The following is a 13,271-nucleotide window of genomic DNA, read 5'->3' as shown; positions in this document are numbered from 1 at the left end:
TAATCTAACTCATGAAGCATAGTATGATAACTGTGTTAGTTAGATCCTAGGAGCAATGAGCTGCCCTCATCAGAAACTCCCGCTCTGGGTATGGTTAGTTGGCACTCCAATCAGTGTACTTTACAAGTGACTATTAGAAGTCCTTCTGTTATCCATGGCTCAATCCATACAAAAGGCTTTGCTAATTAGCTTAATAAATGTCAAGTGTGTTTCCACTGGGGCCATGAGTGGCTTGCTAATATCTTGATGCAGACACAGGTTCTTATTTGTGAATTCAGTACTAGATTCAAGATAGGTGTGCTGACTACAAACAAGTCACAGTTCATTAACAAGAAGGTGACAAATATCTGTAGCTTGTACTTCTGTGGACAGTACCCAAGATCTGACTGCTAAATGCACTGCTATTCAGCCATTAGCAGAGAAGTCTGCTTGCCTGATGCTGACCAAAAGGGTGATAGAATTTGCCCCCAATGTTTGAGGCAGATGCTACTGCTTGCTAATGTTTAATCAGATATTCTGTGTAAGGCAAACTGAGTATGAGCTTTGCTTTTGTATTAAGCAGATAGTGAATCCCATTATCTGCCAGAGTCTGAGGTAAATGACCAACTGGTTGTCAGTCCGAAAAATAAGTAAAGACATCTGGTACTTTTAAGTTACTCCCAAATAATATCAGTCAATCACCAATACCTATTTATCAAAGCAAGTTTATTATATTACTTATTCCAGACAATGAGGCTCGTGTGTACAACTAAGAAATTAAGACAATCCAAATAAAAGGCAGGAAAAATTAATATGAATTACACAAACAGCTAACTAGAAAGGAGCAGCAGCTGCGTTCATTTTACATTAACACTGTGAAGTGATGTAGCACCATTTACCTCAAATATATCCTAAGTACTTTTTAAGGTAATTACTTGGGTCCTTGCTAAAAATGCAGCAATACATTAAAAAATTAGAGCAAGCCTGATGATAATCTTATGTTCAACTAACTTCAAATATAAAATTCCAGAAAAAAATAGGAAATCTGGGAAGGCTCTGACCTTGTACAATTCTTTTAAAAAATCCTAAGGAAATAGTTACCATTTTTTAGACTGGCTTTCTTCTATTGCTTGCACTATATTCATCACTATTATCATGACTTAAATTCCAAGCTTTGGAAGGTTTAATAGGTAGTTATTTACGCACTCGTATAATTTTATTAAAAAAATTTTTTTACACTAAAGTTCTATTTATTGGTCTGTTCAGTCTGAACCACAAACATGGAGGAATAAGAAATTTAAGGCTACCAAATCAAAGGATTAGAATCTTTATTATTTTTTTAGGATCTTTAATTATTAATTCTGCTTTTTACCATTTCTAATGATTATTCTAAGCTATTCTACTCTGATCATTCCTACGTTGAAATTTGTTGGTTTGATCCTGCTAATGAATTGAAGTTAACATGAAGACATTTATAAATCCAATCATAAGCCTTTTTCTAAATACTGACAAAGTTTCATCTGAGATACATAAAGAAACTTGAAAAGAGAAATTCAGTATTCCAGAGTCTTTCATTAGCCCACTTTACTAGTTAAGAGCCACAGTACATTTTCAGAAATATACCACAGAAAAATCTTAAGAAAATTCCAAAGTTTGGGATTATTCAATCCTGTAAAGCTGTGGTCCCTAACTTTTTTTTTTCTTAGTGTCATGAACCATTTTTTTAGAACTGATGAAAGTATGAACTTCCCCTCAGAAATATGCATATGAACAAAAACTTCTTATATATATTTGCAAGGGATTCCCTACAGTCCATGATCTTGCAAGTTGGGAGTTCCTATTTTGAAGTGGTGGACACCATGGAAAATAAGTTTAGCCCATTTTGACACTGTTCGTCTTCACCTCTCTGTGCCTATATAGGACAGTAAACATTTTAATGTTACCAAATTGCTGTCTTAAGACAAAAATTCTTATTGTAAACACAGTCTTGTAAAATCCTATTCGGCTAATTTTACAAGGTTTTAAGCCATGTATCCTGTCTCTCAAATTAGTTAAATCCCTAAGGTTTAAACTAGCAGATAATCGTTTCTTTGACATATATTATTCTTTAGAGCCAGTCATTGAAAAGTAAGATTAAAATTTAATACCGTCATGAAAATGAATGTGTTGTCTACATACAGGTTATTTGACTTTATAAAATATATTTCTAGTTATACTTGAAATAAAACACATCTTAGAATCAAACACATTCACCTAGTGCCTCTGAACATAGCACATAATCACAGACCATTCCTTCTCCCTCTTAACTTACTTGGAACCCCATCTCCTACCATAGTAACAAAATGTACAGCTGACCCTTGCACAATGCAGGAGGCAGAGTGCTGAACCCCTCATCCCAGTTGAAAACACTTGTACTGCTAACTCTGTCTCAAAAACTTACCAATTGATACATGACTCACCCAAGGGCAGGAAGCTGAAACAGTTTGGATAGAATCAGGACTCAAACCCTAATTCTTTTGATTCTACATATTGTGATCTCCCCTACTTAAAGATCTGTAAGATAAAAATACAAGTACTATATTTACTGAAAAAATATGTATAGGTGACATATAGGACCTGTGTAGTTCAAATCTGTGTTGTTCAAGGGTCAACTGTACTGATTGTTCTACCTACTGTTTGGGATAGAAAACACTTCATTTCTGACCAAACCCACCATCTCAAAAGCATCTCATCGATTCCCCGAACCAGTCAGCAAACAGGTTGAAGAATGCTGTCTCTGAGGAGTTAAACACTTGGCTATGTCTTTAACCCCATGTCGAATGGACAATTAAAACAAGAGATATGACTATACTATAGTACAAAGGTTAGGCCTGTTGCTTTCTTATTAAAGAGAAACTCCACTAGTTACTCCAAAGAATTGGTTTACATAGTAGGTGAAACTTGGATGTATGTATAAAGAATTCTTAAAGCCCTTAAAGAAGTTTTTAATGTTTTGAGTCACATGACAATTATTCAGTCCTTTCATAATCATGCACTTCTGCTCAAATAGAATATTTATAAAACAAAGCTCAAAATACCTGAATAAAGGAAAAGGGTCAGCTAAAAAAACAGCTTTGCCAAGGAAGCTACCATTTGGTCATGGGACTTCATTCTTGTCTTTTCCTATGTAAAAAGTAAAAAAGGAACCACCATTGTTTTCTCCTTGCTATTCTTGAACTTTCACAAAGGAAAACTTCAGAGGTAAACACTAGAATTTCCATTTCAGAGATGTAGGCAGGGGTCAGGAACAGGAGGGGAGAAGGATACTGCTCTCTGACAATTAGAATTCAAGTTATTTCAGCTCAATGGTAAAGGGCTTGCAAGAAAAAATGGACTATGACTCCAATGGCTAAATGGCATCCCGTGTGTCCCGTAAACTATACAACTAAGGGCTTCTCCCTGCACTATTCAAATATACCATTTTGTTTTTCCTACTAGACCTGCTAAATGGTGAGTGCAAGATGAAGAAGGTAATACATACCAGCATTCCTGGCTGTGTAATCTATACATTTTCATTTTAATTCAAGCATAATCCATATTTAAAAAATTAGACTAAAGAGAGACAGTAAAGGTTTTAAAGTTTTCTCTTTGAAAAGATGGTTATCTTACAGTACATACAAAAATACTCTGAAAATACATACGACTTCATTTACAAAACACTGAATCAACATATTACAAGAATTACATGGTTATGGATTTCAATAAATGGAGCATGCATTCATGAAACTTAAAAAATATTAAGAAAAGGACTGAAAAAAGCAGTGTAAAAAAAGACAACTCATATTTAAATAAAAATTACAAAGGTCCTGAGCCAATTAATGGTTGGTAACAATGTCTTCAAAAATGCCTTTAGGTCTCAATAAAATCCACTGCTTATTTCTGCATGCCTAGTCCGTGAAGAAACTGAAGTTGTGGGGGTACGTAATGGTCAGGAATTATCATGCCAAGTTAAATTGTACACGTCAAAAATACAAGTTTGCCATACTTAAAGTATCTTTATTGGTGATGCCAGATTGAGTTGCTCCTCAGTAAAAAATACCAGTCAACTAACAAGAATGGCATGAGATAGGTTATGTAACAATTTCACCGTTCATATACTGACTTTCAGTATTCTGGTTATATTTTGATTCTTAATAAAGATGCATTTCAAAGGCCTCCACAGGAGGCAAAATATAGAGAATTTATGGTGCCCAACTCTTATGTAATCACTGGACTAATCCTCCCTGGTAACTATGCAACATTTGGACAGAAAGGCACAAAAAAATAAAATTTAAATATTTCATGTGCCAATCTGAGAAAAAATAATTTAAATCAACAGAACAGACAAAAAGTACATCTACACAAATGAGGAAAGCAGAAAAGATACCTCACATTCATTTATCTCAGGTTTCACAAAGTGGCTTCAATGCTAAAGTAAATATGTTAACATTTGGAAAATTACAAGGCTTTTTTTTGTTTTTTTTTCCAATTTTTTCAGTTCTATACAATGATTACAACATAAGACTTTAAAAAAAGGGTGGGTGAGGGGGTCGTGGATATTTCAGGACTTGTTTTACAAGTGTCCAAAGAGCCAAGAACTGGTTCCCATAACAGAGAAATAAGCATCGAAAGTTAAGGCAGTAAAACCTCCAACGCAAAGTCATAATATTGCAGACGACAATTTGATAGCAGGTGATCCTCAGAGAAGTGTATGTAGCAATCAATGAGAGAATGCTACAGCATCTGCAGGTCAAAGTGTGAGAGTTCAAAAAACACTTCAAGGTCGTTAGGCGGATGACTGTAACTTTCACCTTATCTTATGTGTGACAGCTCACTCTATTTTTAAGAGTGGATGCATCTATGCCACTAAATGATTGCATATTCACTTTAGTAAGGAGGCACTGCTTTTACCGATTTAGGGTCAGCCGAATGGAATTTTTGATGACACGGATGTTATTTGCTGGAACTGGAGATGATGAATCTGGTAGTTCTTTGCTGGGCAGTCTCTGTTAGAAAGAAATAGAAACAAAGAAGGAAAAACAAATACATATTATAAAGGTCCAGTGAGTAAAACAGTAACAAAAGTCTGAGTTTTTGCCAAGAGCTCTAAGTTCCTATACACTCAAGTATGTGCTGAATACTTTCTCCCAATGTTCATAGGTACTTCTTGTTTGGGGGACTTAAAAACAGGTGAAAAGCAAAGGGACAGGGAAAGGGCAGAGGTGGAAGGGCTGTATGAATAAAAAAGAGGGCTGTGTAAAATCAATTGACACTTCTACACTGAGAATGCACAAAGAACAAAGTCCTCCTCAGAGTCAGGCAATGGTAAAGAGAAACAGGAAGACTACGGTCACCAAACACGAAATTCTCAGGGTGCAAGGTGAGAAATGAGTGTGTGATTCAGAGGGAAACTTGATATCGAGTTATAGCTCTCAATTAGTTTCTGTACAACATTCATGGAGAATAACCCAACTTGTAAGATAAGTTTTTAGGAAAACTGACTTTGCAGTTAGGGTAGGTAACTTTAGTGATGGTACAATTCAGCAACATCTCTATGAAGGCTTTTGAAGACACTAAAGATTATTACATAATGAAGGCAAGTCTATGAAACTGAGAAACAAAGATAGAAACCTAAAATACAGATAGTTGTGTGATGGAAACAGTATGTTAGCTTCAAGTCATTAAGAGAAGACTGCAAGAAGTAATTCTCCTTTCACGTTACCTTGGCTAAACAATTATATCATACAGGCATCCATTGAAAAAAACACGAAAAACTTCAGACATGCATAAAAGAATAGAAAGGACGATGAAGATGCCACAATGAAGACTCAGACATTATTAAAATTTTGCCATAGTTGTTTGTGTTATACCCCTTGCCCTTTATACTTGAAATCTTTTAAAGTAAAACTCAGACATTTCATTTCACACTTTAATATCCACCTCACACTTTTTCTTCCAATACCATACATTATATAATTATACACCTGTATTTTTTGTAACTCGCTCTTATGTTAAACTGTACAAATTCTACAACACAAAGTATGAGGATATTTTCTAATTTGCTTCAGAATTGCCAATACATGCTGGGGAATCTGGCAGGGTGACAGTTGACTACAATGAGAAACACGAGCACCTACATTAACTAAAATGTTAACCCCTTGAAAATATTTAAATTAAGATTTAGGGGCTCTTTAGCTCATGTTTCAAAGATATTTACTCTATACACCAGTATATTTGGTTCCTCCAAAATATTAGTAAGTGTGGTCCCCAACTATCAAGCCTGATTTTCATCAGTAAGCAATGGGGTACAACAAAAGACTATCCGGTGTTGGTAGGAATTACTGTGCTGAGCACTAAACTGCTTCTTTAAAAATAAAAACAAAAGTTGAACATACCTTGAATAAATCATGAAATCTTGAACAACCCCCTCCTTTCTAGACTTTTGAGATACATACATTTAGGCTCATATATTCTATTTCCATCCCCAACTTGCAACTACACTGCTGATATGGAGGACACGGACAAAATCTTATTAGCCCTTTCCTTCCCCTAGTGCTATAGACTCTTCTTAATGAGCTTTTTGTACCTGTAGATTACCTATGCACTCGTACCTGTGTATTTTACCTACAAATTAGACTGTTACCTTTTTGCGTGATGTATCAATAGTTGGAATAGGCATACATTCTCCTCCAATGGCATCCTAAAAACAGAGTTACATACAAGTGAAAACTTTCCTATATGCAAATATTTATTTCTACATGATATAAGTCATAACTAAAAGTTAAGAGATAAATCTGATCTACTTTTGAATATAGTACTTTTCCTGATACATGGCTCTTTAAGTATTTTTAAGCACACTGTTAATATACTTACCACTGATTTTCTTTTTCTGTCTTCAGCAGCATGTGATTCCTTAAATGTTGATTCAAGTCGAATAAACTAAAATATAAACATTAAAATGAGGTGCTACTATTACCTATTAAACAGGTACTATTTATTTATAGGTGCTATTTATTACCTATAAAACCATATAAGTCTACATAAAATGAGAAACTAATTAGTGACCAGGCTAATGTCAAAACTATTACAAACAGGTTTGGTGAGCAAAGAGAATTTAAATCAGATTGAATTTAACTGACACCCTTAATTTCTATAGTTTGATCTACTGAGATGATAATAGAATACTTATACCACCACCTACTGGAGGCAGAGGAGATCACCATTATAACTCAATATTTAGTTACCAATAATGACTTTTACGTAAGCCCAGGAGAAACTCAGACTAATCATTCAAATTTTTAGACACATTATTGATTTGAATTCAGAATGAACAATTAGTATTATCCTATTAGGGTTTAGGGAAATATTCTTTTTAATTGGTCAAATTCTAATGGAATACTAAGGTAACTATGAAGAACTGCGAGCTTCTTTAGCACTATTTTAAGTTTACTTTGAAAAAAAAAAATCGACTACAGAATAACCACTGACTCTGTAATCATACCTTTTCTATGTCTTTCAACCTCTTAGAGGACCCATCTACAGATGGGGAGTGGGGTCTTTTAGGCGTAACATTCTTAGTTACATTTGACATCCCATTTAGATGTGGCTGCCCCTGGACAGGGTTGTGAGGTGTGACCCTAGGAATGACATTTCGTCCTACTACCGTAGGAATGGTACACACAGCTGGGGGTGATACAGCTTTTAATGCAGAGTCGACTTCTGAAAAGGAAAAAAGAAAGGTTTTAGTAATTAAATACAGATGTAATAGACTCATAACTAAGAAAAGTACAGATACCTACTTGCACCAATGACAGGAATAGATAGCCCTTGAGCTGGCGGGACACTCAGTGACTTTTCCACAATTACAGCAGCAGGCTCAGCATTATTCCTATAAAAAGTGTTAAATTATCATTATTAAATTATTTAAATAGTATGTATTTAAAACCTTAACTAAATATTTAAATTACTTTTTTCAAGTACTCCTACTTTAACATTTCACCAAAGGAAGAAAAAACAGTGGGGAAAGGAAGAGGACCCAGTAAGAATTAACAGGAAAAATTAAAGAGAAAACCTGGACATTTCTGTTTACTTACCTATTAATATTCCCATATATTCATAAACCTAGACCACATCCCACAGGATTACCACAAACTGTCAAGTAATTCTAAATAAGAAACTGACTAGTAACTCACAAAATAATTTTTTTTTAACAATTAAAAGATATTTAGTGAAAGTACAGAAGTTTACATTATCCTCAAATACACTGAAGACTGAAAGGAAAATTTTGAAATGCAGACCTCTCTGTCTCCCCTGAAGGAGGAATATCAGGCTTGGAAGGCTTGTTTGCAGACACTGGGGAATTAAAAGGTGTTTCATTATCAGTGTCTCTGGAGCTGTCCAAACAATTGCTATCCAGAGAGGATCTTTTGGATTGAGGTCCACTTGAACTTCGAGTGACATCAGATAGACTTTGCTGAAACAGGGGAAAAGCTTTTAGGATTTCAAAAAGTATATGCGAAAAATGGTTTCAATTCTGAAGTACATATAAAACAAGATATTTTGTGATTAATGAAGGTTAAGATTTTAGTCCTAGATTGAATTGCCTGTACTTTCCCAAACCTTCTCAATAGTTTGGGTGCTGTAAAAATGCAGATTTGGGCCTAGGATCATGTGTCTGGGTTCAGACTGGAAAGGTGAGTACAAACTCACCTTTTTCTTCTTCTGAAGAATTTCTGCAGGAAGGTAGTGATGAAGTTGTTTTTTTTTAACATGAGTTGCTTCAATTTTCATTCCTTCCTTTAGCATGTTTATATTGTTTGCCTGTCTGTACACTGTAACAAAAGTCAGTATGTTTAAATGGGAAACTTCTTTCTAAAGAAAGGATGCTATTTTCTTTTTCTAAAATATGTACCTTCAGTATCTCCACATCACTACACAAAAACATATTCTTCTTACAGAACAAATACTTCCAAAACACTTTCACATCACAATCCTTTTCAAGTACTGACTAGTTTCCTCATGTCCAACTTCTAAGACTTTCCCATAATCAAATCTCACTAACAAAATTAATGTATGGAAAAAAGTTTTCCTAAATCTGTTTTTCTGCTATTTTCCCTAAGGGCAATCTCTTCTCATAACTACCAGCCCAAATCTGAGCTAATCCTAATACCATATATACAAGATGCAATTCAAGCTCTCCTCCTCCATGAAGCTTCTTTTACTACACGAGTCATAGACTGTTAGACATGAGAAACCATCAAGAAGTACATCCTTATCATGCAGGTAGGTAAACAAGACTCAACAGCCTTGAATGCCCTGCCAGTACTGAAATACACATAGCCCCAGATTCCCACTCCTTGTAAGAAAGTTTTATTAACTACTATATAAATTATTTAGTGTGTGTTAACTGTGAGTACTCATATGATAAGCTAACTGGAGAGGGGTGGGAGGTTTCTTCTGCACAGTATCTACTGGGAAATGTAAATTATATAATCTCTTGGGGCCTCAATATCTCTACATGGAGAACATTTTATAAACCTGTAATAAACAGAGCTTCCCAACCCCTTCCTTTTGGAAAAAATGAGTCCAAATTAGAATTGAAAATTTTATATCTATGTTTTCATTCCACATTGCTTATAAAAGAACCCTCAGGAGTGCATGTTCAATGTGCAGACTTCTGGCTCCACTCCCAGAGCCTATGATTCAGTAGTTGTAAGGTGATGCAGAGAAACCTGCATTTTCATGATAAATATGAGTGCTAGTTCAAAAGAAAAACTCAGATGAGCTAACCAAGAATATTAATAGTATAAACGTAGTTTTCACATTAAGACAACCCCACATTTATAACAAATATATTAAGATATTCCACAGAGATGGTCTTAGAAGATGTGAAAGATTCTTTTCACTGATTCTGAAACATATTCAGCAAGCCTGTATTGACTGATATTTATTTCATGTAAAATAAAAGTCGAAAAACAAGTAATCTTTATAATTTTGGTTATAAACACTGGCTGCACAAACTAAAAATCACCTACAGAGTTTCTTTAGTCTTCTTTTTGTTTTAAAAGTTAATATATTTACATGGTACAAAACTCAAAGGATTCATATGTATACAGTGAAGTGGCCGCCTCTGTAAGACACACCCAGTTAGTTCCTTGAACTAAAAGCATTTCTGCCAGTTTCTTTTATTAAAAAACTAAGGCTATGGTTTTTCCAGTGGTCACGTATGGATGTGAGAGTTGGACTGTGAAGAAAGCTGAGCGCCGAAAAATTGATGCTTTTGAACTGTGGTGTTGGAGAAGACTCTTGAGAGTCCCTTGGACTGCCAGGAGATCCAACCAGCCCATCCTAAAGGAGATCAGTCCTGGGTATTCATTGGAAGGACTGATGCTGAAGCTGAAATTCCAGTACTTTGGCCACCTCATGTGAACAGTTGACTCGTTGGAAAAGACCCTGATGCTGGGAGTGGTTGGGGGCAGAAGGAGAAGGGGACGACAGAGGATGAGATGGCTGGATGGCATCACCGACTTGATGGGCGTGAGTTTGAGTGAACTCCAGGAGTTGGTGATGGACAGGGAGGCCTGGCGTGCTGTGATTCATGGGGTCGCAGAGTCGGACACGACTAAGCAAATGAACTGAACTGACACATCCTTCCAGAGATAGTCTATGATTTTTAACCAAAAATGCATGCATTTCTTTACTGATTTATATAAATGATACTATACTATACCTACTGGTCTGCACCTCCCTCCTCCCTCAAGATCTTGTAAGTTATTTCATCATGCCTTTACTTTTTTAAGGGCAGCGTATAGTTTCATAATATAGATGTTTCATGTTCATTTAACCAATTGTGGAACTTTATAAAAATACAGCCAGCCTAGACAGAGGATACTGCACTACAGCCAAGGCTGAGTGCCACAGCTCTATGATGACAAAGTCTTACCTGTATCAGTAAACGACTGTATATCGTATGTCAAGTCTATATTAACACTTTCTGCATTTTCTACTCTCCGAAAAATTATTCCAAGGAACCACATTGATACATAATTGTTGCTATAAAATAAAATGTAAGAATTTCCATTAATTTTTAATAATTTTACAGATGCTATTTGGTAATTAAAACTTGGTCTCTATGGAAGCACAAATACAAATTTCAATGGTTTGGCCAAATTCTTAAAAAACACTGTTAAGTTATCCTGTGTTATTATAAAGCAGATTGGCTGTGATGGACCTTTTTGCTGAGGTCTGTGGGCTACCAACATAGCATGTACTTGGTTGTTTTTTTTTGGCCTCGTCATGTGGCTTGTGAGATTTCAGTTCCCCGACCAGGGATTGAATCTGGGCCCTGGGCAGTGAGAGTCAGAGTCCTAACCACTGAGCCACCACGGAATTCCCAACATGTACTTAGTTTTAATGCATGATCACTTATGCTCAAGTACACGATTTATCATTCTCCATCCTCCAGCAATAACTGCTATGTAACATGGCAATCTTATAACTGATCTTAAATATACATATGTCAGGTAACATTATTTAAGAAATAAAACATTAAAAAATAATTAACTTACTCTTTATGATGTTCCTTATTTCCTGGGAATGATTGGGGATTTACATGGGCAAGAGTAATAAATTCATTCCGTTCCAAATTTCCCACAAGTACACGTATTTTAGATTCTACTAACCCAACCCTAAAATAAAAACACAGACAAGAATTTTCAATGTTAAATGTGGAAGCTATATCCAAGTAAACCAAATAGCATATAAGCTATGATGATTTTGTTGTTCAGTCGCTAAGTCGTGTCTGACTCTGTGACTCCATGGACTGCAGCACACGAGGCTTCCCTGTCCTTCACTATCTACCAGAGTTTGAGCAAACTCATATCCATTGAGTCCGTATGCCATCTAATCACCTTATCCTCTGCTGTCCCCTTTTCCTCCTGCCTTCAATCTTTTCCAGCATCTGGGTCTTTTCCAATGAGTCGGCTCTTTGCATCAGGTGGCCAAAGTATTGGAGTTTCAGCTTCAGTCCTTCCAGCAAATATTCAGGACTGATTTCCTTTAGGATTGACTGCTTGGATCTCCCTGCTATCCAAGGGATTCTCAAGAGTCATCTCCAGCACCACAGTTTTGAAAGCATCAATTCTTTGGTGCTCAGCCTTCTTTATGGTCCAACTCTTACATCCGTACACAGCCACTGGAAAAACCACAGCCTTTGTCAGCAAAGTGACCTTTCTACTTTTTAATATGCTAAGTTTGTCATAGTTTTTCTTCCAAGGAGCAAGACTCTTTTAATCATGGCTGCAGTCACCAGCTGCAGTGATTTTGGAGCCCAAGAAAATACAGTCTATCACTGTACTGTTTCCACTGTTTCCCCATCTATTTGCCATGAAGTGATAGGACCAGATGCCATGATCTTCATTTTCTGAACGGTGAGTTTTCGGCCAGCTTTTTCACTCTCCTCTTTCACTTTCATCAAGAGGCTCTTTAGTTTCTCTTCGCTTTCTGCCGTTAGGGTGGTATCATCTGCATAGCTGAGGTTGTTGATATTTCTCACAGCAATCTTGATTCCGGCTTGTGATTCATCCAGGCAAGCACTTACGATGTATTCTGCATATAAATTAAATCAGCAAGATGACAATATACAGCCTTGATGTACTCTCTTTCCCAATTTTGAACCAGTCTGTTGTTCCATGTCCAGTACTAACTGTTGCTTCCTGACCTGCACACAGGTTTCTCAGGAGGCAGGTAAGGTGGTCTGGTATTCCCATCTCTTTCAGAATTTTCCAGTTTGTGTGATCCACACAACAGTCAAAGGCTTTATCGTGGTCAATGAAGCAGAAGTAGACGTTCTTGTGGACTTCCCTTGCTTTTTCTATGATCCAAATGATTTGGCAATTGGATCACTGGTTTCTCTGCATTTTCTAAATCTAGCTTTATGTGTTCACTAAAAAAATTCAGGCCAATGTATTAAGAGACCCTGTTAGGATACCATTTAAGTAAATGAAAAGTTACTTAGTGAATTGTTTCCTCTCTTTTCTTTTTCAAGAAGGACCCATCTGTTTAATGCACTCTTGATCTAAGATACTGCCTTTTAGGGCCATAAAACAGTCATAACTGGAGCATGTGTGTATATATATGTGTCTCTATACACATTATGGTTATATACTAGGTATCAGAATCATTCAAATGCCTCACAATTTTGCTTAAATCTGACTCTGAGAAGTGACAAAAAGCAAAAGTCTGTGCATATATCCTTATCTCATGTCAGTTTCAAT

At 36.0% G+C, this 13,271-nt stretch overlaps 1 protein-coding gene across 2 annotated transcripts in view; it reads right to left on the bottom strand.

The window, feature by feature from the left end:
- Positions 1-686: 686 nt before the first annotated feature.
- Positions 687-13,271, bottom strand: part of PAPOLG (poly(A) polymerase gamma) — a 32,119-nt gene continuing 19,534 nt past the window's right edge. For both annotated transcript variants that reach the window (XM_043468633.1, XM_043468634.1), the window contains exons 14-22: positions 11,565-11,684; positions 10,940-11,049; positions 8,707-8,828; positions 8,295-8,470; positions 7,797-7,885; positions 7,499-7,716; positions 6,871-6,936; positions 6,641-6,697; positions 687-5,003 (exon numbers count right to left, since the gene is read on the bottom strand). In XM_043468633.1, coding sequence (XP_043324568.1) covers positions 4,905-5,003; positions 6,641-6,697; positions 6,871-6,936; positions 7,499-7,716; positions 7,797-7,885; positions 8,295-8,470; positions 8,707-8,828; positions 10,940-11,049; positions 11,565-11,684 — 1,057 coding nt within the window. In that variant the 3' untranslated portion in view covers positions 687-4,904. The remainder of the gene's footprint in view (positions 5,004-6,640; positions 6,698-6,870; positions 6,937-7,498; positions 7,717-7,796; positions 7,886-8,294; positions 8,471-8,706; positions 8,829-10,939; positions 11,050-11,564; positions 11,685-13,271) is intronic.

The sequence above is a fragment of the Cervus canadensis genome, chromosome 5 (genome assembly GCF_019320065.1).
Source record: "Cervus canadensis isolate Bull #8, Minnesota chromosome 5, ASM1932006v1, whole genome shotgun sequence".
Classification (NCBI taxonomy): Eukaryota; Metazoa; Chordata; class Mammalia; order Artiodactyla; family Cervidae; genus Cervus; species Cervus canadensis.
This window is presented reverse-complemented; position numbering and strand designations above follow the sequence as displayed.